General features: G+C 39.8%; 1 protein-coding gene across 3 annotated transcripts in view; it reads right to left on the bottom strand.

Annotated features, from left to right (window-relative positions):
- Positions 1–306: 306 nt before the first annotated feature.
- The window catches only part of LOC140481662 (protein O-glucosyltransferase 2-like), a 54,267-nt gene continuing 27,164 nt past the window's right edge, over positions 307–27,409 (bottom strand). Inside the window, exons 8-13 of one of the 3 annotated variants that reach the window (XM_072578211.1) lie at positions 27,096–27,185; positions 22,173–22,277; positions 2,135–2,365; positions 1,594–1,645; positions 1,251–1,456; positions 307–658 (exon numbers count right to left, since the gene is read on the bottom strand). In XM_072578211.1, the coding sequence (XP_072434312.1) occupies positions 491–658; positions 1,251–1,456; positions 1,594–1,645; positions 2,135–2,365; positions 22,173–22,277; positions 27,096–27,185 (852 nt within the window). In that variant the 3' untranslated portion in view covers positions 307–490. Of the gene's footprint in view, positions 659–1,250; positions 1,457–1,593; positions 1,646–2,134; positions 2,366–6,641; positions 6,780–14,512; positions 16,423–22,172; positions 22,278–27,095; positions 27,186–27,409 lie in introns of those variants that run through there. The other 2 variants (XM_072578210.1, XM_072578209.1) reach the window with 2 other exon arrangements.

Below are 27,409 nucleotides of genomic sequence, written 5' to 3'. Positions count from 1 at the left end.
TTAGTGTTTCGAAGCTCTATCCACACTGACTCTACATCCCCTGACTCTAGGTCCGCCCGCGCAAGGGACTGAATATCCTCCCTTACCAACAAGGCCACCCCACCCCCTCTGCCCGTCAGTCTATCCTTACGATATCCTTACGATTACATTTTCCATGACATTCTAATTTTATAATGAGGTTTGAGCCTAATCTTAAAGTGTGTTTAAACTCGTTTGCAATGTAATTATTCAATGGCATGTATAAGTGAATATTTTAATAATAAAATTGCTGACATATGTTTTGAATGCCCATCGAGAAACCCAATGTATAGATTGCATTAACATTTTATTTAAATGGTAAGACATTGTTAATTAAGTCAAACTCATTCCTCAATCAATGATGGAGTTTAAAAAAATCCTGTCCAATATTTGGTGTTGGAAATTTAGAATTATTCACATCCATATTGCAAGTTAGATACACTCATTTACTTCTATTACAACTACACCAATCTTATTTTTCTTGAACCGTTTCATGAATCCATGAAAGCACCTCAGTGTTAATCTCAGCCATGATATCTTCTCTTGTTCTTCCTTTAACTTCCATTCCATGGTTAGCTCCTTCTACCCAATGTACTTTGACAGTCACTGGCATTTGGTTCAGTATGCCTTCCAATAAATCCTACAGATACCAATAATTGTAAACTCATAATTAGATACAGATACCATCTCAATATATCAGTCTAATGGGTATAATAATACAGTAAATAAAATTAGCATATCACATGGAAACCTGCATTCTGATTACTTACTCAAACATTCTTATGATTGCTTCTCTTTTCAGTATAAAAATTACTTTATAAAATATTTAATCTGCAGCAATTAAGTTCTCTCAATTATTAAGCATCCTTCATTTTTCAGATTACTATTAGTAATGACACTTGTATCTCCAGACAAATGTCATGTTAAGGCACTGAACCTGCTCCTGGTATTAAGGATGCCAGACCTATCAAAATTTATCTTTTAATGGCACTATGTAAAATGTCACACAACATTGTGGATAATAGAGAAAGGAAGCATAATTAAACTTTATTACTATTTAAAAAGCTGGATCAACTTATGTTATTCACTCTCAGACATTGATCAATCAGATTTAAGCACATTTGATTCAGTTATATTTCCATTGAAACTATCACTATCAAATTAATCCACAGCAGTCTATTAACATCCTCACTACTTCTATTAGTCAGGAAAATTATTTCACTGTAACTCACTTTCTCACACATTTCATCTGCTGATCCAGAAATCAGAAAGACTGGGTGACGTAACAGAAGCAGATCTTCTGTTCGGAGTTTACTCTGCTGCTTTGGTGGGTGCAGTGGGTATGACAGGCAAATGAGACCTTGCACAAGCTCTTCATTAGGGCTGTTCTTACATTGCTTGACAATACAGGCAGCAGCTCTACATCCCATGGATCGACCTAGAAAACAACGATTGTTTACATATATGTATCACTGATGATTACAATTTTTGAAGAAAACAACTTTTCATACGCATTCAATTCAATGTAGAAATCGCTAATGATAACAATGTTAATGACAAGGGAATTTCGCTTACCCCCTAGAAACCAGCTTTTTACTTCATAATCTGTTGACGATGTCAGATATTCCTGCAATAATTATTGTTGAGAAACAAGTTATAATGTAGAGTAGCAATTCATGGTGAGGGAAAAATGTTTTTTCTAAAGACTTAAGTGAGTTGCCCAATAGTTCATTGTATAGTTGAGACATGCAAACTACAAATGCTCCAGAATTGATCAACAATCTGTACTTAATTAGCCATTCTAAACCAGAGTAGTTGTGACATCCTTGGATTAAGGAGGAAATCTCAATCAGTGTTTCCATTCTTGCTCATTTCTTGTGACCAGTGCAACATATGTGGGCATTGCATGAAAGCAACAAAGGTTTAGTCACCCCACAATTGCTAATCTGCTGACCTCGATTGTCAAAGTGCATACTTGAATATGGAATGGTAGAATGTCTTTCTGGAGCCCATGAATAGCACCTAAGATTGGGTTAATATTGTTAAGGGAGGAGGGAGAAATGATAAAACAAGGGTAAAATAAATTGGAGTTTTATTAACAAATACTTAATCTTACCATCACTGCCCTGTAAGCTCTAATTCTGTAGTCTAGATTGAGGCCTTTGCATGTGAATCTCACACATAGGATCCCATTAGATGCAAGGAATTTCGACATAGATATTAGTTGATGGAAGTTCATGTCACCACCTGCCCCATGTGTGAGAATTACTCCACAGGTGAAAGGCACATTTGGTACTGTATAGATTGCATTCAGAACTTTTTCACCAAATGGTATTTTAAATTGAACCTAAAAAAGATCCAGAACATAAATTTATTTTGACATACTAACACACAATATCTTATTATAGTGCACTAAGTCATGTAACATGCAAACAACTTATTCTTAAAATGATGCATTTTATTGTTTTTGAATTAAAAGCAAGATCACAAAACTTGATTTACTTTTAGTAAAGAGAAATGAAAGAAGATATTTTTAGCAAGATGTCTTTTGTACAGAGTCCGAAAACATAATGGACTCCTATTTAACTTCAGCAGAAAAACCTTAGAAGGTGGTCTTTCCTCACTGCGCCTTAGTATCAACTGCTCCAAGCTTTAATGCATCCCTCAGCACATGGTCCTGGACCTCAGAATGTGACAGTCTGCAACACTCGGTCAAAATCAACTCCTTGCTCTGGAAGACCAAAACATTTCAGGCAGACCAGAGAATGCCTTTCACTGAGTTGATGGTCTTCCAGACGCAGTCAATGTTTCTCTTGGTGCAAAGTCAATGTTTGTCTCAATGCAAGTCCTGGGAACAATTCATAAAGCAGAGTCCTGCATCACAGAGCTGCTCTGAACAAAAATCACTGCATTTTACCCCAGGCTTCCCTGCAAAGACACATTCCAGAATGTGTGTCAGTCACTATCCTGCCTACAGCCCCCCTGCAGCCGCTTCGAGAGCAATTTGCAGTGGAGTAGAGAGTCCATGCATACATGAAGTACCTCACAGGTAGTGCCCTTCTCACCAGCAACTAAGCCATGTCTTGGTGCTTGTTGGAAAATTCTGGTAATGAGGCATTCCGAGAAATGATTTTGACTTTTTTAAAACTTTGACATGCACTGGAACTGAGAGCAAGGCAGTGTCCAATCCCTCCCTGCTCTGAGTCTCTCCCTCTTTCTCCTTCTGTCTCCCCAAGTCATATCATTGTGATCTTCACTTGCTAGATTATTGAAGGTCGGAAGTCAGACCACACCAAGTTATAGACCAAAAAATTTATTTGAAATGACAAGCCTGAAAAAGGGTCAACACTTCAAAAGCTTGTGATTTCAAATAAACCTGTTGGACTATAACCTGATGTTGGGATTAGAGTGGTGCGGGAAAAGCACAGCAGGTCAGGCAGCATCCAAGGAGCAGGGAAATCTACGTTTCAGGCAGGAGCCCTTCATCAGGAATGAGGCTGGTAGATTCCGGGGTGGTCTCAGGAGGCTCCCAGAGACAATCAGCCTCATTCCTGATGAAGGGCTTATGCCTGAAGCATCGATTTTCCTGCCTGACCTGCTGTGCTTTTTCAGCACCACTCTAATCTTGACTCTGATCTTCATCATCTGCAGTCCTCACTTTCGCCTATAACCTAACATTGTGCGACTTCAGACATTGTTCACCCCAGACCAACACCAGCACCTCCACATCACAGATTATTGAAGTAAAATAAGCTAGTTGCTTGAGGGGGAGAAATCAATTCCCAATAAATCATCTGCCTTCTTTGCAAGACAATTTAAATTTGTCCCCTTCAGGGTTACAACACACCAGCTTGGCTTTGGGCCATCAGAACTGCTGCACCTTTTCATTGGGAGTTGCTGTGTGTTTGGGTGGTATGAGGGCCTGATTATATAGTTTGTGTTCATGTGTGGAGAGGGAGGAGGAGGAGGAGGGGTCCATTATATAAATGGGAGAGCGGTTAGCTAAAGGATTCTGCTCCTGTATTTTCTGAGCAAATTCCATGAGTTGGAGTGGCATTGATGAAGCAATGGGTACATAAAATAACATTTTTACAAAGTATTTTTAAAAATTAATACTAATGATATTATATTTTGACCTATAATCAATGGATTTTATTAATTACATACTAAATGTAAAAATGGTTTTGGTGGCGTTTGGTTTGAAGTATCAATATGGGGTTGCATTGGAAAGTAATTGGAGGGGCACTGTTTGAAGGACTTCTAAAACCCTGCTGGATTTTAATTACCAAAAGCTGAGAAACTTGAGTCCCACCAGGACTACTTCACAGACTACAATATTGATTCATACTTTTATCTATAACTGACCAAACCTAATACGACCCTTTTGCCCACCTCCAACACACTACATCCACCTGGACACCCCGCGCTGGCCTATTACCTGCCCTCGACCTCTTCATTTCCAACTGCCGCCGGGACATTAACCGCCTCAACCTGTCGTCCCCTCTCCCCCACTCCAACCTCTCACCCTCACAACGCGCAGCCCTCCAATCCCTCTGCTCCAATCCCAACCTCACCATCAAGCCAGCGGATAAAGGGGGCGCAGTGGTCTGGCGCACTGACCTCTACACCGCTGAAGCCAAACGCCAACTCGAGGACACCTCTTCCTACTACCCCCTCGACCATGACCCCACCCCCCACCACCAAACCATCATCTCCCAGACCATACAGAACCTCATCACCTCAGGAGATCTCACACCCACAGCTTCCAACCTCATAGTCTAGGAACCCGGCACTGCCCGGTTCTACCTCCTTCCCAAGGTCCACAAGCCTGACCACCCTGGCCAACCCATTGTCTCAGCATGCTCCTGCCCCACTGAACTCATCTCTACCTACCTCGACACTGTCCTATCCCCCCTAGTCCAGGAACTCCCCACATACGTTCGAGACACCACCCACGCCCTCCTCCTCCTCCAAGACTTCCATTTCCCAGGCCCCCAACGCCTCATTTTCACCATGGATATCCAATCCCTCTACACCTCCATCCGCCATGACCAGGGCCTCCAAGCCCTCTGTTCTTTCCTCTCCAGACGTCCCCAACAGTACCCTTCCACCAGGCCAAACTGGTCCTCACCCTTAATAATTTCTCCTTCGAATCCTCCCACTTCCTCCAGACCAAAGGGGTAGCCATGGGCACACGTATGGGCCCAAGCTATGCTTGTCTCTTTGTTGGCTACGTAGAACAATCGATCTTCCGTAATTACACCGGCACCACTCCCCATCTCTTCCGCAATTTCCCTTCCCACGTGGTTAAAGATGCCCTCCAACGCATCTTGTCCACACCCCACCCCTCCAACCATAACAAGGACAGAACGCCCCTGGTGCTCACCTTCCACCCTACCAATCTTTGCATAAACCAAATCATCTGCCGACATTTCCGCCACCTCCAAACGGACCCCACCACCAGGGATATATTTCCCTCCCCACCCCTTTCTGCCTTCCGCAAAGACCGTTCCCTCCGTGACTACCTGGTCAGGTCCACACCTCCCTACAACCCACCCTCCCATCCTGGCACCTTCCCCTGCCACCGAAGGAACTGTAAAACCTGTGCCCACACCTCCTCCCTCACCTCTATCCAAGGCCCTAAAGGAGCCTTCCACATCCAAAGTTTTTGTCCTACACACCCACTAATATCATTTATTGTATCCGTTGCTCCCGATGCGGTCTCCTCTACATTGGGGAGACTGGGCACCTCCAAGCAGAGCGCTTTAGGGAACATCTCCAGGACACCTGCACCAATCAACCACACTGCCCTGTGGCCCAACATTTCAACTCCCCCTCCCACTCTGCCGAGGACATGGAGGTCCTGGGCCTCCTTCACCGCCGCTCCCTCACCACCCGATGCCTGGAGGAAGAACGCCTCATCTTCCGCCTCGGAACACTTCAACCCCAGGGCATCAATGTGGACTTCAACAGTTTCCTCATTTTCCCCTTCCCCCACCTCACCACTGTCCCCATGACTTGCCCGGACTTGTCAGACCTGCCTATCTCCTTTTCCTGGATTAGTGGTGCTGGAAGAGCACAGCAGTTCAGGCAGCATCCAAGGAGCTTCGAAATCGATGTTTCGGGCAAAAGCCCTTCACCTTTATTTTTGATGAAGGGCTTTTGCCCGAAACGTCGATTTTGCTGCTCCTCGGATGCTGCCTGAACTGCTGTGCTCTTCCAGCACCACTAATCCAGAATCTGGTTTCTAGCATCTGCAGTCATTGTTTTTACCTCTAATATGGTAGGTTTCAACGCTCGCTAGTCAAATAAATAACCTTGAGTACTATGAACGTGCTTGGCTGAGGGATTGAGTTTTAGGCTTGGCTGGGGACAGTTCTATAAGTTCTGGTCTTCAATCGCCAGCTGCATCATCTTACAGACATAACGAAGGCAGTGGCTGTTTGGAGTTTGCAAACGAGCAATTGGAGCACGTTAAATATTAAAACTGAAACCCCGATAAGGAATAATGTGATCACCCAACCCCAGTTCAGTTCACAACTTCCGAATAACCCACAGCAGAAAAATAACAGAGCAGCAGCTCGACATATTCAGAATTTGTTGAAAACATTTAAGAAACACACCGTTTCGACTAAGGCGAAATCCTTCAACTTCTGCATGGTCAATCAATTCAGCTCTGCTGTTAGTACCACCTCCACGCAAAGCATCACATGAACTGTTGCTCTATCATTCGCCAACTCAGATGCCACTCATTGATCAACTTAAATAAGTCATTGTCAACCGCATCGATTTAGTAAACAGTATTATTAATTTTCATCCACTTCCAATTTGTTAATAATGCAGAAAAAATAAACAATTTAAATTAAACATTTTGCAGATTCGTTTTAAGTTGCTGTAAAAGTTTCGAACTTCGATTTCTCGCTAGGCCTAAACTATTCTTGAGAGTGGGCGGTGAGCTGCTTTCTTGAACTGCTCCAGTCAATGTTGTGTAGGTACAAATACATCCGTAATGATGTTAGCGAGGCAGTTACAAAGTTTTGATCCAGATTCTGGGTATTTGAATCTGTGTTTCAGTAATTCTTCTAAGTTTTTTAATGGAAAAATTGTTTTACTTTACTTTTATTGCTTTGTCATATCTGTAGAATTGTCCAATAGAATGATCATGCTTGCCAAAACTTAGCAATCGATATGTTCATTATATGATATAAATGATATGCACTATTGATAAAACAAACTTGCAGTAGTTTGAAAACAGATTTGAAGTGTCAAGACAAGGACTAAGAAAAGAAATCAGCTGTTCAGCCCCTCTAGCCTGCTCTGTCATTCAAAAGGCTGATCCAATATTCCTCATGTCCCTTGGCCTGCACAATCATCAGCTATGCTTACACTCTGGCCAAGCCAGAACCGCTTCGAGTTTCGCATTCCAATGGCCCTGCCAAACAAACCTCCTGTGTACTCTCAAAGCATGGTCACAATCTGTAATCTAAAGTGAGCTTCTAACAGTGTGCTCCAGTTTACTCTTTTTAAATAATCTTTGAGACTAAACTGCCCCTGTTTTATCAGAGTTGACGTATTAAAGGATGCAGAGAGGGAAGAGAACCAAGGTTTGGTTTCTACACTGTGACCGTGTGTTGATTATGCTCTGCCATCTGCTATTTTCTAACACAGGATCTGGACAGTTAATAGACCTTTAGCCCACGGTCAACCTACTAAAAATCCCTCATTTTACACCAACTTTGCCCTCTTCCTTTCAGTAAATCACCTCAACAGATGTCCGTAAAGGTTAAAGACATTAATGTTGTATTCACCCAACTTGGCACAATTTCACATTTAATCCCTTATTGGCATCCTATGCAGAGCTATACATCATTCATGCACCGTGGAAAATCATGTCTCGTTAACTTGATTGAGTTTTCTGAAGAAGTAATGAAGAGGATTGATGAGGGTAGAGCAGTGGACGTGATCTATATGGACTTCAGGAAGGCATTCGACAAGGTGCTCATGGAAGACAGGTTAGCAAGGTTAGATCTCATGGAATGCTGAACTGCTTGAAGGTAGAAGACAGACGGTGGTGGTGGAGGGTTGGTTTTTAGACTGGAGGCTTCTGACCAGTGGAGTGCCACAAGGATCGGTGCCAGATCCACTGCTTTTCATCATTTATATAAATGATTTGGATGTGAGCTTTGGAGGTTTAGTTAGTAAGTTTGCAGATACCAAAATTGGAGATGTAGTGGACAGCAAAGAAAGTTACCTCAGATTACAACGGGATTGTGATCAGATGGGCCAATAGGCCAAGGAGTGGGATGGTTTTTAATTTAGATATATGTGAGGTGCTGCATTTTGGGAAAGGCAAATCAGAGCAGGACTTATACACTTAATGGATAGGCCCTGGGGAGTGTTGCTGAACAAAGAGACCTTGGAGTGCAGGTTCATAACTCTTTGAAAAAGGAGTCTCAGGTAGTGACAGTGAAGAAGGCATTTAGTATGCTTTCCTTTATTGGTCAAAGCACTGAGTACATAAGTTGGGAGGTCATTATATGGTTGTACAGGACATTGGTTAGGCCACTTTTGGAAATATTGTGTGCAATTCTGGTCTCCTTCCTATAGAAAAGACGTGATGAAATTTGAAAGGGTTCATAAAAGATTTACAAGGATGTTGCCAGGGTTGGAGGGTTTTGGCTATAGGCAGAGACTGAATAGGCTGGGGCTGTTTTCCCTGGAGCTTTGGAGGCTGAGGGGTGACCTTATAGTGGTTTATAAAATCATGAGGGGCATGGATAGGGTGAATAGACAAGGGCTTTTCCTTGGTATGGGGGAGTCCAGAACAAAAGGTTTAGGGTGAGAGAGGAAAGATTTAAAATAGGTTATGTGATGGACTAGGCCAGACCATTCAAAATATTTTCTAGCAGGCAACCCAGACCATAACTTTGCAATTTGTTTCAGTAAGTGTATAATGAAAATTACCTGGAATAAGTTAGCGAGGTTGACGACCAGGTTTTAAAACAGACAAAGATTTATTCACAAAATTACACAATAAAACAGAAATAACAGAATAAAGAATTCCTACAGAACTCAGTCTATCCAAAGTAGACTTAATTGTGCGGTTCCAAATATACACAACAGTCCCAATAAGCAAACCCCCTTTAAAACACAGTACAAAGGGAACAAATGCTTACAGTTTGAAGTTAGAAGGGCAGAAGGAGAATAAAGCCTGTTTACACAGCTCCAAAGCTGAACTCTCAACTCGTTCTGGACAGGACTGAACTGCTCAGCTAGAGAACTGACCACTCCTCTTCCATTATACAGGTCACTTCTAAAACATGACCACTTTGGCCTGAAGTCTCATCTGTTCACATATAAACAAAAGGCCTCTCAAAATCTTTTTTGTCTCTGTACAAACTAGTCTAATCGGAGCCCAGCCTGTTTATGACCCCTCTGAAGAAAATCAAGGACACAGTATCCTTGAGAAAAGCAACAGCTTTTAGAAAAAAGGAACCAGCTGTGTGACAATATAAGGGGCAACGTTTTCACGCAGAAATGAGCTGCCAGAGGAAGTGGTGGAGGCTGATACAATTACAACTTTAAAAGGCATCTGGATGGGCATATGAAGAAGGAAGGTTTAGTGGGATGTAGACCAAGTGCTGGCAAATGAGACTAGGTTAATTTAGGATATCTGGTCGGCATGGATGAGTTGGACCGAAGGGTATGTTTCCGTGCTGTACATCTCTATTACTGTAACTGGTTTAGCTGTACAAGGGGACAGGAGGAAGATTGGAAGGCGATAATGGATTCAGTAGTTAAAGAAAGTCAGACATTTTAAGTATTTACAGGATGTATGCTGCCATCTGGTGCAAGGGTCAAGCCAAGCGCTAAGCAGCTACAGAGAAGTAAGGGGTGAGGGGGTTGGTGAAGTTAATGGCCCAGGTTGTTATCAACAACATAGAAAGAGCGATGATCTGTATTCAGAGTTTAGGGAGCTATGAATAAAACTAGCAAGTAGGACCTCAAAGGTAGTAATTTCCAGTATACTTCTAGAGCCACATGGAAGTCAGTACAGAAATAGGAAGATAGAGCAGATGCTTGCTTGGTTGGACAGATGATAGAGGCAAGCTTTCAGAGTCCTGGGCCATTAGGATGTTATGGGAAAGAACCAGTACCGGTTGGTGGGCTTGTACCTGATCCGTGGAGAGTTTCCTTGTAGGGCAGTTTGCTCGTGATATTTGGCAGGGATGTCGGAACCAGGCGATAATAGAGAAAAACACAGGAAATAAAAAATTGTAATTCATGGGGATGAAAGTAAGAGAGAGAATCATATTATCTAAATTAGACCAAAAGACATGTGAGCAGAACTAAACCATTTGGCCTGTCAAGTCAGTTCCACTATTTGAATATGATTGATGTTTCTGAAACCCATTCTAAAAACTATCTATTTCTGTAGAGATTAGATTAATGTGGATCCAGATGAATACTCCAAAGTAATAAATAAATAACATTGGGAGCTGCAGCTACAAATAGCCACGTGGAAGAGGGGTGCCAGCTGTCAGCATTGCTCTGGAATCTTAAAAAAGATGAAGATTATCTTGAGCATTCTGCTGGAACATTCCTAGAGAAAACTCATCAGGTATTAGAATAATTGTGCATCTTATTTATCAATTTGGTATGCTGTTGTTTTCTTGGAAGAAACATATTGGAGATGGATTATGAATGGCTTTTTGATTAATCAATCATCATTTAATCAAGTAAAATATGGTCTGTTTCCAATAAGTGAGAAAAGGATAGGTTCTTTTGAGGCAGATATGTTGCAGGATCAATGACTGAATATCATTTCATTAAATCTCCAGAATACCTCCAGTCACTGATGGTGATACTAATGTAGAAATACATTGCTATGGCAATAATGAAAACTTACCTTAAATAAGGTAGGAGTAGATCTAAATATACCTGGATATAGAATGGGGTCAAGAATGCAGTGCCGGAATAGCACAGCAGGTCAGGCAGCATCCAAGGAGCAGGAGAATCGACGTTTCGGGCAAGAAGCCTTCATCAGGGGCTTTTTCTGATGAAGGGCTCCGGCCCGAAATGTCAATTTTCCTGCTCCTTGGATGCTGCCTGACCTGCTGTGCTTTTCCAGCACCACACTCTCAACTCTGATCTCCAGCATCTGCAGACCTCACTTTCTCCCGGGATATAGAATGCTCAGGAGAGTTGCTCAGGCAGTTTCAGCCAAGAATTGTGCTGGAAACAGAAATTTTGCAGCAGGCTTGATAACACAATTTGAATTTGAATAAAAGCTTGGAATTGATAACTGTACCATTTTACTCAATATAATTAGCAAGCAAACAGCTAGTGGGAAAAATGGAGGAACAATTAGAATGATAGAATCCCTACATTGTGAAAGCAGACATTCAACCCATCAAATTCACACCAACCCTGCAAACATCATCCCACTCAGACCCACCCCCCCTACCTTATCCCTGCAACCCTGCATTTCCCATGGTTAATCCACCTAACCTGCACATCCTTGACTACTATGGACAATTTCCCATGGCTAATCCACCTAACTTGCACATTTTGGACTGTGGGAGAAACTAGAGCACCTGGAGGAAACCCACGCAGAACACAGGAGAATGTACAAACTCCACACAGAGGGTCACCCAAGGTTGGAATCAAATCTGGGTCACTGGCGTGTGAGACAAATGTTAACCACTGAGCCACCACGTCGCCCAACTTGCAAGGATATTGCAGTGAATTATAAGTGTTATGGATTTATCAGAATCAGGGCCTTGGAGCAGAGTGGTGTAGATAGTACTAATCACTAGGTCAGGGCTTTAGCTACTCTGCTGTCTCTTAAGTGGGCTCCATTTGCTTGCAGACAGGTCTGCAATGGGCATGCCTCTCCTGCAGATTACCGCAGATGCTGGAATTTATTCTGAAAACAACAAATGCTGGAAATCACAATAGGTCAGTCAGCAATTGTGGAGACACAGCAAGCTAAGCTCCAAGACTATTTTTTTTTCAGTTCCAGTGCTCAAGATCTGATTTGTCCAAGAGCGAGAGAAGTGGAACTAATACTGGAATTCTACAGAACCTTAATTGGTTTGTAATTGTCATTACTAATGTCATTTTGAGTCAAGTAAAAAAGGTTATAATAGAAAGAATGCACCAAGTTCTCCAGTGTACTAGAAAGGATGACAAGGCAAAGTCACAAAGTGAAACTTGAGAAGTTTGTGTCTTTTTGCTAAAACAGCAAAGAGAATGTCTCTCTAACACACTCCTCTTTCTGACACTGAGTGAGTAAGAGTCTAAGTTTGTGAGACAGATCACATGAGTGAGGGAGAGAACTCCAAAACAGGGTGAGCTCTCTAACCCCCTTCCCACAGAATGGTCACAGCACAATGATACAAGTCCATGTGCCTTTTCAGCAAACTACTCTGAACTTTCTAGTGGCCCAGACAAACACGCTGCAAATATGTCAAGGAGATAGCCTAGACCTTCACTTCTATCTTGTTTTACAGGCAAGTGCAAGGTGCTGTGTTCCAGATGTAATTCAATTGGTCATACTACTCGGCATTAAGCAAAACATACTTTATTCTTGACCCCAGTTCAAGTACAAACTAAAGAAAGAAGAGTTGATATAACTTTAACTCTATTGAAAAACTTAACTGAATAATATATTATTTAATTATTAAACAGCAACTGTTCTAATATAGTAACATTCCATGAACACACCCTTGACAAAGGCAAAGTCAGCAAAGTAGATTGCCTCACGTGATTCTGGCAGCAGAAATAACTTCAGCTTTTTGCTGTAACAGAAGGAGAGAGAGAACTTCCAAACTTCCAAATACAACACTTCAGCTATGTCAGATCCATTAAAATTATTAATATGGGGAGAGAGGCACTAAACATTTGTTATTTATCTGAAACTGCAGATAAAGATTGACTTAGAGATTGCTCTCAGCAATGTTGAAGAATTCTGGCATTGGAGACACCAACTAAATAGATTAGTTTCCCTACAGCATGGAAACAGGCCCTTTGGCCCAACAACCGACACATACCCTACATTTACCCCTGACTAATGCACCTAACACTACAGGCAATTTAGCTTGGCCAATTCACCTGATCTGCATACCATTGGATTGTGGGAGGAAACCAGAGCACCTGGAGGAAATCCACGCAGACATGGGGAGAATGTGCAAAGTCCACACAGACAGTCACCTGAGGCTGGAATTGAACCTGGGTCCCTGGCACTGTGAGGCAGCAGTGCTAACCACTGAGCCACCCATGCCCCCTATACACATAAAAAATTGAATAATTGAGATCAGGATGCTGTTGATAAGACACAGCAATATGTAGCAAATTATCAATATTAATTAGAATATATAACTATACAGTTCTGTAACACAGCTTGGTCAGAGCTGAATTAGGTTCAGTTAGGAATCAAAGGTACCAATCAGAGAATTTTTACGAGAACCAAAATTTATAGTGAAAATGTGTACTGACATACGTTGGTTAACGGACAGCATAGGCAGGGTTAAAAATGTGTTGCTGGAAAAGCGCAGCAGGTCAGGCAGCATCAAAGAAGGAGAATCGACGTTTCGGGCATAAGCCCTCCTTCAGGAATGAGGAGGGTGTGCCAAGCAGGCTAAGATAAAAGGTAGGGAGGAGGGACTTGGGGAATGCGATAGGTGGAAGGAGGTTAAGGTGAGGGTGATAGGTCGGAGAGGGGATGGGGGCGGTGAGGTTGGGAAGAAGATTGCAGGTCAAGAAGGCGGTGCTGAGTCGGAGGGTTGGGACTGAGAAAAGGTGGAGAGAGGGGAAATGAGGAAGCTGAAGAAATCTGTATTCATCCCTTGTGGTTGGAGGGCTCATAGGTGGAAGATGAGTCGCTCTTCCTCCAGGCTTCGTGTTGGTCTGGCGATGGAGGAGGCCAAGGACCTGCATGTCCTTGGCGGAGTGGGAGGGGGAATTAAAGTGTTCAGCCACTGGGCGGTTGGGTTGGTTGGTGCGGGTGTCCCAGAGGTGTTCTCTGAAACGTTCCACAAGTAGGTGGCCTGTCTCCCCAACGTATAGGAGGCCACATCGGGTGCAGCCAGTCCACTGCCACTAATGGGTGGGCAATTACGAAGTTACTGCTTTTGTATTCCTGCTGGCCATTCTTGTGAGCTTGAGACCCAGAAATGGTTGTTAACTACCTGTCGAAGAAGCAGCACTCCAAAAACTAGTGCTTCCAAATAAACCTGTTGGACTATAATCTGGTGTTGTGTGAGTTTTAACTCTATTCCTGAATGTTGCAAACAGTCACTGTTTGTTTCACTGTTTGTGATTTAGAAACTGGAAGAAAAGTTAACAAAATTTGTAATAAACTCATTTCTTTTCCATTTGTGTGTCAGTCTGTATATTATTTTCACAATTCTCAATATTGCCAAGGTAAACTTAAATATTCTACTTTTTGTAGTTTCCATTAACATGTCATACCAAATAGTTTAACGAACACACAATTTAATAGTCTTAGGAAGTCATACACAGATTATTTTATTGTAATTCATGAAAATGCATATGTATAAAAGATGATTAAAAATGCCAGACTATCCTTCTTTAAAATGAAATTGCAATCCAGTAAAAAGAATAAGCTACCTGTCTGCAAAACATTTCTTTGTATCAGTTATATAAGACAATAACATTTCATAAACATATGAAAAAGACGATTGGTGTATCTTGTGATGCAACATAAACTATAAAAATGCTATTGCTATAAATCTCTATTATGCTGTTTCCAGTACTTGAAAATTGTGAGGAATATCTCATAATGGATATCTAAGCAGCCATACATAGTCTAGGGCAGTTTTGCTGCCACACCTTTGGTTCCATTTGACAGTAATCTGTTTAATGATTCCAGACAACCAAAGCAGATTAGAGGATGTCCCTCTGACAATTTTCAATTCCTTTTGTTAATGAGTCTCTTTCTAAATCTTCACTTCATTCACCAGTCACTGAAAGAGACTGGTAAAGCACAATCGGGGTTCTGATTGTTAGACTAACTTGGTTCATATCCCCCTGCCAACCACCAAACTCAGTTATTCCAGTAGAGTGATTTCAGGCATTCACTGGTAAAGCAGCCCATTAAACGAAGTCAACACCTTGGAAACTGGGCGTGTGAACTGCTTTGTGGCAACGTTTCTTATTAATCCCCATGAGGCTACAAACTAGGCTTAAGCACACCTTCATTTCTCTAATGGAATGTCATTAGGAAAGGAACTAATGAAGCATCAAGGTAGCTGAATAGATTCAAGTTTTCAAGAAAAGAAGTAAAGTGAACATTTTGATGATGAATTAGTCCAATTTGGTTCTTTTTAAAAATGATACCAAAGACTAATGAAAACTTCCTCAATACAATCTGAAACAATCTTCAAATCATACTGTATGTAACAGTGAATTATAATCATTTCTAAAGGCATTGACTGAAAATCAACTTTTGCAGAGACATTTTGACATGGTAGCACATTATGATAAGCTTTGGTAACTAACCCAAATTTAGGCTAATATTTTTATGTCAATTTATATCAAAAATAGTTCATGATTAATTCCTAGATATAACTATACAGTGTAGTGAGGTAATATTTGGTAGTACAAGAAACAAAGTATTGAGTTTAATTTAAGAGGCTTGAAAAATAGATAAATGTTCACAAAACATTTTGAAAATATACTGAAAATGATAAAAGTAGACAATTTGATTGCTCATGACTAGAAAATTTGTTGCAGTATTTTGTTCAATCCAATTTAAAATCAGTTTTTCAGAATAACATTAAAATGTTAATTCCAAAGATAATGTACATATTTGCATACTCAAATACATGTCTCATTTAAACATGATTTATTTTTAGTTAATACAGTCAAGCTAATTACTATCCCAGTCTTTTATATCTCTCCAGCTGTTTACTTTAAATTTATAGATACACGGTGAACAGGTCCAGGTTGTTACGATAGGGTTTTGGAAAGAAAATAGGAAAATATTGCCCTGAAGTTGTTTTGCATCACAACGATGCAAAATTCATGTCTATGAATTATTTTTGGCATAGTGCCTTTCTACTCATTCATTCAACATCTAATGATCATTAATGAATTTGAAATGGAACAATTTTTAAAAGCAAAACAAATCTTACAAGATGTATTAATTAAAAAAATCAGCTGAGTAACAGTCTTGTGGCAACTGTGAAGCATCTTCTTCCAATTGTAGTGGCTTTTTTATAGCAGCCCTCTTAGGATCTTGTAAGCATTGCAGAATTGCAGTTTCTTCATGCAATTCAAATTGGAAACTGACATCTACATCACCATATTGTTCCACTGCCCTTTCTTCAGTTTTGGGGTCAAATTCTTCGTTACTGGGTGTCAAAGTTCATCTTTGGCCTGAAAATAAAATTATGAAAGTCCCCATTGAAATAATTAACAATTATCCTGGGATAGACGGGGAAAAAGAAGAGTGAGGGCCTCAGAAGGGAGAAATTCCTACAATGTGTGCAATTCCCTGACTGTGCATATTTTGCACATTCTCCCCGTGTCTGCGTGGGTTTCCTCTGGGTGCTCCGGTTTCCTCCCACAGTCCAAAGATGTGCAGGTCAGGTGAATTGGCCATGCTAAATTGCCCGTAGTGTTAGGTAAGGGGTAAATGTAGGGGCATGGGTGGGTTGTGCTTCGGCGGGTTGGTGTGGACTTGTTGAGCCAAAGGGCCTGTTTCCACGCTGTAATGTCATCTAATCTAATCTAATCATCTAATTTTCTGTTCTACCAGGACAGTGTTGTACTGATCCTAGGCCTAGGAAATGAGGCAGGTCAGGTGGAGAACATGAGCCCGGGCAGTATTTGGGAAACCACAATCATAATATAATAAAGTTCCATTAAAGAAGGATAAAAATTAGTCAAGGATTAAGATTCCAAACTGGAAAAGGGCAGACTTCAGGGGTCTAAAAGTTGACCTGGAACAGGTTGATTGGAAACCAATTTAGTGGATAAAACAATGAATGAAACATGGGAGACTTGTGAAAGAGAGATGAAGAGGGTGCAAGCTAAATTCATACCCATGAGAAATAAATACAGATATCCAAAGCTACAATGCTCTGGATGAAGAGAAAATGAGGAAGATAAAAGGAGGTATATGATGCCTTTTGGAATAATAATAGCAATAGAAATCTGGAAGAGTATGTCAAAGGCAGGAGAAAGAGTAGGCTGAAATAAGGAAGGCTAAGAGGAAGCATGAGGAAAAGATAGCAGTCTTCACTAAAATAAATAGTAAAATGTTCTTCAAACATATTACTAGGAAAAGATTAGGGAAAGAAACAGTGGGGCCCGTAAGGCATGAACAACGTAAGCTGCTCACTGAGATACTAAATTAATACTTTGTTGCTGTCTTTACCAAATTAGAAAATGTGACAATGACCCAGTTGAAAAAGTGAGTGTTGAGCAACTGAGCAGTATAGTGATAGATAAAGAAGAAGTACTTGAAAAGGCTGGCAGCAGTCCAGGTAGAGAAGTGGCCAGGCCCGGACAGGATTGCTTAGAGAGATAAGGGAGCAAACTGCACAGCTGATGACATGAATTTTCAAGGCCTCTCTGAACACAGGATTAATCCTGGTGACTAGAAAACTGCAAATGTGACGCTGTTGTTCAAGAAAGGGGCAAAGGGTAACACAGGAAACTACAAACCTGTCAGCTCAACATCAACAGTGGGAAAACAGATGGGATTCCATAATATAGGAACAGATAAATATACACTTCAAGAAAAATAAGTTAATACTGGACAATCAACATAGCTTTGTCAATGGGCAGGTCATGTCTGCTATTGAGTTTTTTGATAAAGTGACACAGGCAGTGGATGAGGATAGCACGGAGGATGTTGTACATTTGGATTTTCAGAAAACATTTGAAATGGTACCCCGTGGTTAGCAAATTAGAAATGTTTGGGTTTGATGGGTCCTTAGCAGCATGGATTAGAAATTGGCTAAATGATAGGAAACAGCGGGTCAGTATTAAATAGGCACTGTTTGACTAGGTCTTCCCCAGGAATTGGTGTTGGGATCCTTGCTTTTTCTGATTTATATAAACGATTTGGACATAGATATTGAGGGCAAAATCTCTAAATTTGCAGAAACACTATGGGTTGAATTACTGTAAATATTTTTGAAAAAGATTTGCTATTCCTGATGCTTGAGTTAAATAAATTGATAAACCTCAACAGATGTATTTGTATTTAATTATAGACACATCAGGCTGAATTATGCTGCTAAAATAATCAATTATTGGTGAAACTGTAATTAATGTACAAATCAGCCAACAAATTCAGCAGCTTAACTGATGTGCTGTAACTTGTGAATCTACAGAAACTGACAGCTGATTTTATGCTGCCTCATCATTTATTTCACACAAACCGAAACTTGTCTTTAGCGTTCCTGTTAAGTCCAAGAAAAACAGAAAAGGGATCCAAACCCTCAAAGGAATTGACAAGAATTGACAAGAAATGTGGGAGCGAATGTAATAATATTATGGGTGAAGGGTGGTGATGGGGGTGGGAGGAGGAGGATGGGAGAAAAGAAAGAGTCAGAATTGAAGATTTGGAACGGAAAGCAACTCAGGAAACAGGCAGAAAAGATGAAATAATTCAAAGAAGATAATGATAATAAATAGGAAGACAGGCAGAATGTTGAGACAGCAAAAGGAAAAACTGTGAAATTAAAGAAATCTGAAGTATCCTAACTCAGAGCTGAATTTAGATTAAAAATATGACCAGTTCTGGATAACAAATTGGAACAGATCGGTGAAACATATATCTATGAAATAATGACTGTAACACAATTGCCCATAAGGTGTCTCAGTGGTTAGCACTGCTGCCGCACAGTGCCAGGGACCCGGGTTCGATTCCAGCCTCGGGTGACTGTCTGTGTGGAGTTTGCACATTCCCTCCCCGAATCTGTGTGGGTTTCCTCCGGGTGGTCTGGTTTCCTCCCACAATCCAAAGATGTGCAGGTCAGATGAATTGGCCATGCTAAATTGCCCATAGTGTTAGCTGCATTAATCAGAGGGAAATGGGTCTGGGTGGATTACTCTTGAGGGGGTCGGTGTGGACTTGTTGGGCTGAAGGGTCTGTTTCCATACAATAGGGAATCTAATCTAATCATACTGGACTGAATGGAAATAAAAGAATTGGTGTAATGGTCAGAAGGCAAAAAGGGAATAAAGCTAAGAACTAAATCAAAAGTACCTCGCTGTCTTCGGCTTAAGAGGAGGAAAAAAATTGTAATTTAAATTTAAGCCTATTCCCCTTTTCTTTGTGCCACTGACAAAAGGAAGCATGGGTTAACAATGGGAAATGTTTAATCAGGGAATGTGAAATATAGAAATCAAATGTTCTAGCAAGAGCAAAAGTCTGGATGCCATGGATCAATAAGCAAATTATAATAAAGTTAGAACTAAAAGAAAAGCATTTAGTACTTTCACAGTAGACAATAAAAGTGTAAGTCATAATCAATAGGAAGAATATATAGGAAAGCTACACAAAATAGTTAAACAGGTTATAAGGGAGAGAGACTAACAAAACAAAGTAAGAATTTCAATAGGCACTGCTATTATTGATAACAACTGTAGTAATTGGAACCAGGTGAGCTTGTTGACTATGAGATCCTTGAGTGGTGTTGTTACCCTGGACCAATCAGGAAGCGCTTGGCTGACCAATACAAACAAGGGATTCCAACTCTATTTTGATTTAATCCCTGCCCTCCCCATCCCTGTTTGATCCCACAGCATTACCCTTTGATGTGAAGGGCATTGCTTGTCACTGGCCACTCGGGTGTTTCTTTTCTTTCTGGTGGTGGGGATTGAATAAAGATTCACGCACCTGTTGTCTTTCACTGTGTGTCTCACACCTGCACACACACAACACGGGTGCTGGGGACAAAAAACACTACTGCAGTTAGGCGATAGTGTGGGGAAAATAAAAGGAAACAATAAAAAAAGGAAAAAAATGAAAAAAAGAGTGTCAGGCATCCTATTCACTCTGAGAGCTGGCTCTGAGGGAGCTGGATCAGTGTCAAAGATTCTCTGCATTAAAAAAAGGAGTGTAGATTTGTACACCTTATGTCTAAAAAAAATACAAACGGGGATTCCAACTCTATTTTGATTTAATCCCTACCCTCCCCTTCACTGTTTTGATCACACAGCATTGCCCTTTGATGTGAAGGGCACTGCTTGTCATTGGCCACTTGGCTGTTTCCTATCTTCCTGGTGGTGGGAATTGAATAACGATTTGTACACCTTGTGTCTTTCACTGTGTCTCACACCTGCACACACACAACATGGGTGCTGGGGCAAAAAAAAACGCTACTGCAGTTAGGCGATAGTGTGAAAGTATTAAAAAAAACCAGGACCTCAGTTTAGGGCACTGACTCTGTGCTGGCTGGTACTACAGTCAGTTTGATACTGAAACAAAACAAAATACAAACAGGGGATTTAGAATCTCTTCAGTTCAGGAGACTGACTCTGAGCTGGCTGACTTCAGCCAATGCACTGTGCACAAGTGAATGAAGGGGGACTTGCTGATGGGATACCAGCCTCTGTGCAGTTATTTCAGCAACAATAGGACTAAGGTCACTGTGGTGAAGGAGAGAACTTGTAGTGTAGAGTGAGGCAATGCTAGGAATACTAAACATTGCCTCAGCTTTCAAGAGAACTCGATATTCAGACCGTAAAACTACCAAAGCTAATTGTAGAACAGAATAACATATCTTACTGTCAAAACCAAAGACCTGAGACCTTAATCAGTGTGTAGCTATTGGTCAGTATTCAGTTTCAGGTTCCCCATTTTTACATATAAAAGTTTCAGCTTAGATTCACAAGGGTCCTTCGTAAAGGTAATAAGAAGTTTAAGAGTTTTCACTGTGACTGAGAAGGGATTATGGGTGTGATTAGTATCTTCTGAATCTACAATCACGAGGGAAATTTTATGGAACCAACAAGAGTGAGAATTATGATGTGTAGTGTGTTTTAATAAGTTGGGATGTGAAATTCCAATTATCCAGCAGTTAGCGAGTTTTGGGAAGATTTATAGCTCAGGTTGAGGTTCTGGATGTCGGTTTGAGCGCTGAGCTGGAAGGTTCATTATCAGACGTTTCATCACCATACTAGATATCATTTTCAGTGAGCCTCCAGATGAAGCACTGCTGATGATTCCTCCTTTCTATTTATATGTTTGGGTTTCTTTGGGTTGGTGATGTCAATTCCTGTGGTGATGTCATTTCCTGTGGCGATAGCACTTGTGGTTGTTTTTCTCAGGGGGTGATAAATGGCGTCCAAGTCAATGTCTTTGTTGATAGCGTTCCGGTTGGAATGCCATGCTTCTAGGAATTCTCATTCATGTTGATTGTGGATTGTGATGTAGACATAAAGTCAGTCTGTCTGTGGTAGGCCAAACATCACAGTGACCTAAGTGGACTTAAACTTTCAATATATTTGTAGGCAATGAATATTCACAAGCATAATATTTTTAATTAAAAGTCTTGTGCCTCTCAGTTCACATCTGTTTGTGGAGAGCGCTTCAGCAGTAGCATCCCTACGTCAGGCCAAGATTAGATTTATTCATGGAGCAAAGTATTTGTCCTATGAGAGAGGCTGTGTAAATTTACCCCACTGTCTCTGAAGAAAAAGCGTGATCTAATTAAAACATACAAGATTCTGAAGGAACTTGACAAGTTAGATACCAATAGGATTTTTCCCCGATTTGGAAATCTTCAAAATGAGGACACATTCTCAGGATAAGGGGTTCATTATTTAGAACTAAGATAAGGAGAAATCTCTTCGCTCAAGTGGTACATTAATATGTGGACACATTCAAGGTTGAGACAGATAGATTTTTGATATCTCAGGGAATCACGGGATAGAGAGAGTGGGCAGAAAAGTGGAGAAAATCAGCATGATCACACTAAATGTCAGAACGGGCCTGAGGACGCATGTGTCTACCTGTTCCTTTCTCTTCTGTTCCAAAGATGATTAGAGTTCCTACCATTTTCCCAGAACCAGCTAATCTCAAATTATTCTCCGGTTCATTGCCTGTAGTATTCAATTTATAATGACACAGGATTCTTCAAAGATCTTTTTAAAAACCTATACTGTACCTTTGTTCTTTGGCAGACACAAGGGAAAAGGTCATCTTTTGGCTGCTCCACCAGTTCCATACCATCTCTTATCTTTGGTTCACTCACCTGAAGATCAGCATACTCCTGTTTAAAAACACATATCAGTTTACCAGATCCAATACACAACAGTGTGTTTCCACTTAGTGTTCATTTTACATTTGTTTGCTTAATTCTGTTCAATTTAAATGTATTTTCTCATACTACAGAACATGCACTAATCACTACAGAGATCAGTTGACCAAATTATTATGTCAAGACTCAGTTGCTTCTGTTTACATTTCAATTTTGTCCTTTAGTATGTAGCACAATTAGCCTTTGATTGGCACCAACCAACAGATGGCATGACATGTATCAGGAAATCAATAAAGAAATACTGGCACAGAACAAACTACCCAGCTCATCAAACTGGTGTGATCTGCTTTCCAAGTTGATGTTCTTTAGAGATTGATTATGCATCTGCACAGCTGGTACTGCTGTACTTCTGCTCTGTCTTTTTGTCCATTACTAAACTTCAACTGATCGTGGAGAAAAGACTTATCAAGTTCAAGTAAAACATACATAGGGATTTGGTGTTTTCTATGTTATATATTCTTCCTCAAACTGCACTATGATATGTACCATTTTTAGACCAGTGCAGTAGATCTCAAGCTCTGATGGAAGAATTATTCCAAAAACAGTGAGGGCTAATTTAACAGCTGAAATTCCTTAAGTCTGCGAAGTATGTTAAACTAGCCAACAAAAGCTACATAAACCACAACTTTATGTGAATCATACTAGAAATATTTGTCCCCTTCTTGTATGAAAATATGATTCCTATGTTCACAACTGAAATCTCTCACTAACCTTGACAATATAGTTACACCTCTGATGGGAAGATGCAACGAAGTGGGACAAGTTTACATTCTACTATGAAAATGGGAGTTAATACTGATTGAGGTTGGGGGTGGGGAGGAGGGCATTCCATGAAGATCTGTGAGCTTGTCTTGTATGTGTGACTCCAGAAATTATGATATTCTAAGTGTTTACAGATCTTTACAGGTTAAAGCTGCAAGATCTATAAGCCTATTTAAAACAACGCACTGAGGGTATTTGGAAGCTTGAAAATTACATTGCCCAGAACTTTGCCTAATTTTGTTTCTATGAAAACTTTTATTTGTAAACAAATTTAAAACAACACTTTATACTAAATAATATGACTCGATGTTGTGATATGTACTATTCTCTTAGATACATGGAGAATAAAATGTGCACCTCTCACATTCTGTAGCAATTCACCTAGAACTATCTTAGCTCAAATTCATCAGAGAGTAAAGATTCAAGTTTCAATCATTGAAAAATCAGTAAAGATATCTATATTGAAAATAAGTGTTAAAGGTTTTTTTCTTCTGAAATGTTCTTGATTAATAAAGTATATTACCTATTTGATAAGATTAAATTAAATTGAGTTGTGTTCCCCAATTCCATTTTGATAAGAGATAACTGAGTCCTTGGGAATGGATGAATTCTTATCATTTGAGATAAATGTAATAATGACTACTGTGATCTGAACACTGGTAGCATATGGCCAGAGTTTTAACACTATGTCTTGATGGAAAAAAATTAAAAGAACATTTTTCAAGGAGGAAACTGCTCATGAGTCAAGACTGTTCCTTCAATCATTTAGTTTGCTCCTAATATAATCACTTGACTACTGTTAAAGTATGTATCACAGTCCTCTCTTGGTTACAAAATTCCAAAGTTTAACAAACATATCTCGTATGATCTATCCCAGATAAAAACTGATAAAGAGAAACCATAAGATAAAGAGCTGACAATAAAAAGGCAACCATAATCATCACCTCAAGGCTTAATCTGGAAAAAAAACTGCACAGATGAAATGAAGAAGATTCCCATGATATGGAAAAAAAGTCCAATAAAGTGGTTTGTACAGTACTAAGTAATTTAGCTTTATTTCAGAGAAAGCTGCTCAGTGTAAGATACTAGATCATAAAAATCTGAACATAAAAAGCAAGTTCACGGCACCTAGAAGCCAAGAACATTCAACGCACGAGAACTACAAAAGATTTGAATGATTTGATTCGAGTTACAGAGCATAGAAGAGTACAGATTAGGAACAGGCCCTTCGGCCCATGATGTGGTGCTGAATCCGATGCCAAATTAAACACATCCCTTCGGCCAGCCCATGGTCCACATCCCTCCATTCCTTGCTTATCCATGTGCTTATCTAAAAGCTCCCTAAATACCCATATTGTATCAGCACCCACCACTACCACTGACAACATGGTCGTTCCAGACACCCGCCACTCTTGGTGATTTGAATCGTTATATTGTCACATGCATTTTACAGTGAGAAATACAATACAATAAAGTAAAAAGCTTTCATTTATTCCCACAATACAGTGCCATTTTGATAGTTTAAGAATAAGAGAAAAATATATAGATTTGGCTTGAACAGAAGTCCATCTACGTTCGAGTTCTGAGCTGGCCACTGTTATTAAACAAAACTTTGGCTGATCGATGTTAACTCTGATCAGCATTGTTGTTTCTTGACTTTTACAGTCCTACTGCATCGTGATTACGCTATTTGACTAATAATGCAGAGATGTGTTTAGGTTCTGAACATTAATTTCTTTTAATTAGATAACTGAAATCTGTAATAAAAGTTTAGTCTCAATATTGCAGATGGGACTAGATTGGGTTGGGATATCTGGTCGGCATGGACGGGTTGGACCGAAGGGTCTGTTCCATGCTGTACATCTCTATGACTATTAGTTATAATGATTGAGCCTTTTTAAGTTGCGTGGTCTCATGGCAACCTCAAAGTTACTCTGCAGAATTCTGCCATGTGCCACAGACAAAAGCAAGTCACCTGCACACTTAAAACAGGATGCATGAAATTACAGAGTTACTACAAAAACTCACTGGTTCACTAAAGTCGTTAAGGGAAGGAATCTTACCTTCCTTAGGCAATCTGAACTATGTTTGACTTCAATCCCATAGGAAAGTGGATAACTTTTAACTATGCTCTGGATTAGCCTCATGAACTAGACTGTTTTATCAAAGCAACTGTGAACATTTCTAATCTCCAGTTCAAGAAGGTGGCTAATGACAATTTCTCTACAGCAATCAAATTTGGATAATACGTGTAGACACATTGTTGTAGACACATTCACTCTGCAAGTAAATTTTTAAAAATTCTTAATCTAATATCATTCATCTCAAATAAAGTTTCATTCAGAGGGAAGGTTTCCTTGATTTGCTATTTTTATCAAAATCTTAAAATGCTCTTTAAACACATTACTTTGCTACATATTATATCTTTCCCTACTCTGACAAAATACTGTTTATGCTAGGAATCTGAAATAAAAAAAACAGAAAATGCTTTGTTTCCATTGATGCTGCCAGACCTGCTGAGTTTCTCCAGCATTTTTTTGGTTTTATTTCTTTCCCTACTCCTGATTGTTTACATTTGTCTCCCTAGTCCTTGTGTACATAAATAAAACAGATTTTATTATTGCATAATCTTTTAAGGTAAAATATATTGTTTTATGTGAAATGTCATCTGCTTGTTAATTCACATATAATTTGTGTTAGTTCAGACTTGTATTAAAATAAAAATCACAAAATGTAAAATCTTGTTCATAATTTCTACACAGATTCTATAATACACTAATGATTCCAAGGTGCTTCATGAATATAGATTGACATTCGACTATGGAGTCAGACATCAAGAAAAGGTGGTATTGAAAAGGCTGAACCCAAGGGAGACAAGTGAGTGTAGGAGAAGGTTTAGCGAGTGGGGCTGAAGACTCTCCCACCAACAGTGGGTCAAAAGGGGGGCACCCAAAAAAAAGGCACAAATTAGCGAATAAAAGGCACTCTGTGGGGGTGGAGAAACAGCATATAACACTGGGGAGAGTTTCATAGAGAGGGTGGGAACATTTACAGAGTGCTTCAGCATGCAATCAGGATTGAGAAATTGTTACTGCATCAAAATTGCACACTGTATATTACATTTGTACCATTCCATTCCATAAAGACAATATCCAAACGTCACTGAGAAGTTCCTTATATTCCTGACTAAAGAGGTAAGGGAAGACCCTAACAATCTTGCATTCATGAAATAGCCAATTGATTCGATTTGGCAACATTAGATCTTTCCAAATTTTGGTCATTGTTCTCTAACTGGTCATTATTATTGTTGATTACTGAACTCACAAACTTGTGTTAATTTTTTTATCCCCATTTCCTTATAAGAATTATATTCCAGTAAATGTTTGTAATATGTAACCAAAGGATTTTAAACATATTGGGCTCATTGAAAATACAATGGAAATGATAATCTTCTCAATGGGAGAACTTCAATGCACTGATTCTAGATTTCAGATATTTATTAATAATAATAATCTCAGATTTCTAAAGTTGTAGCCTTTGTATAATAGCTTAGTACTAATAGCTTGGCTATTAATGAACAGCTCACTGCTATCAAATAAAATAGTTTCTGCTCGAGGTTTGGATGTCTTTTTCTGTCAATGGCCATTTGTCACAAGAAAACATTGAAACTCATTTCTAATCTGCCTGAAAACCTAGGAATAACAGTCACAACAGTTCATTGTACCCTGGGAGAACAATACCTCATTGTTTGAAGATTCCCAACTGTCACACACAAATTATTTCAATATTTCTGAATTGTAAACATGAATTCCACAAAGTATATCAAAACTATAAGATATTACAACAAAATTCTATGGAATACTGAAGATTTTTATCCAATATTAAAATTTCATAAACTTCTTTAAGCTAGTGGACTTGTTTTAAGATCATTCCACAGTTCTATTTATTTGTTATTGAGTACACCATCGGTTTAAAATATAGGTTCATGTCATTAATGCTTCAACTTACCTGGAAAAGTTTATAATAGTAACAGAAGATGTGATCTGCCATAAGTTTGTTCCTAGCATAGTCCTGCCCAGCTTTTGCAATCATCTTGGCCTATGAATTAGATCAAAAATAAAAAGAAAGTACATATCCAAAAAAGTGTTCAATACTTTTTGTTATGTCAATGTTTTTGACTTTTATGCCAGGAAACAGAACCATACAAATACCATCGGGAACCTAGTTACAAAGAAGCTCTTCATGATATTAGCTGGTCCTGAAATAACAGCAGAGGGTGATAATTATCAAGCATTGACCCTGGTATCCCTCTTGACTTTTTT

This window comes from Chiloscyllium punctatum, chromosome 9, assembly GCF_047496795.1.
Source record: "Chiloscyllium punctatum isolate Juve2018m chromosome 9, sChiPun1.3, whole genome shotgun sequence".
Lineage (NCBI taxonomy): Eukaryota > Metazoa > Chordata > Chondrichthyes > Orectolobiformes > Hemiscylliidae > Chiloscyllium > Chiloscyllium punctatum.
This window is presented reverse-complemented; position numbering and strand designations above follow the sequence as displayed.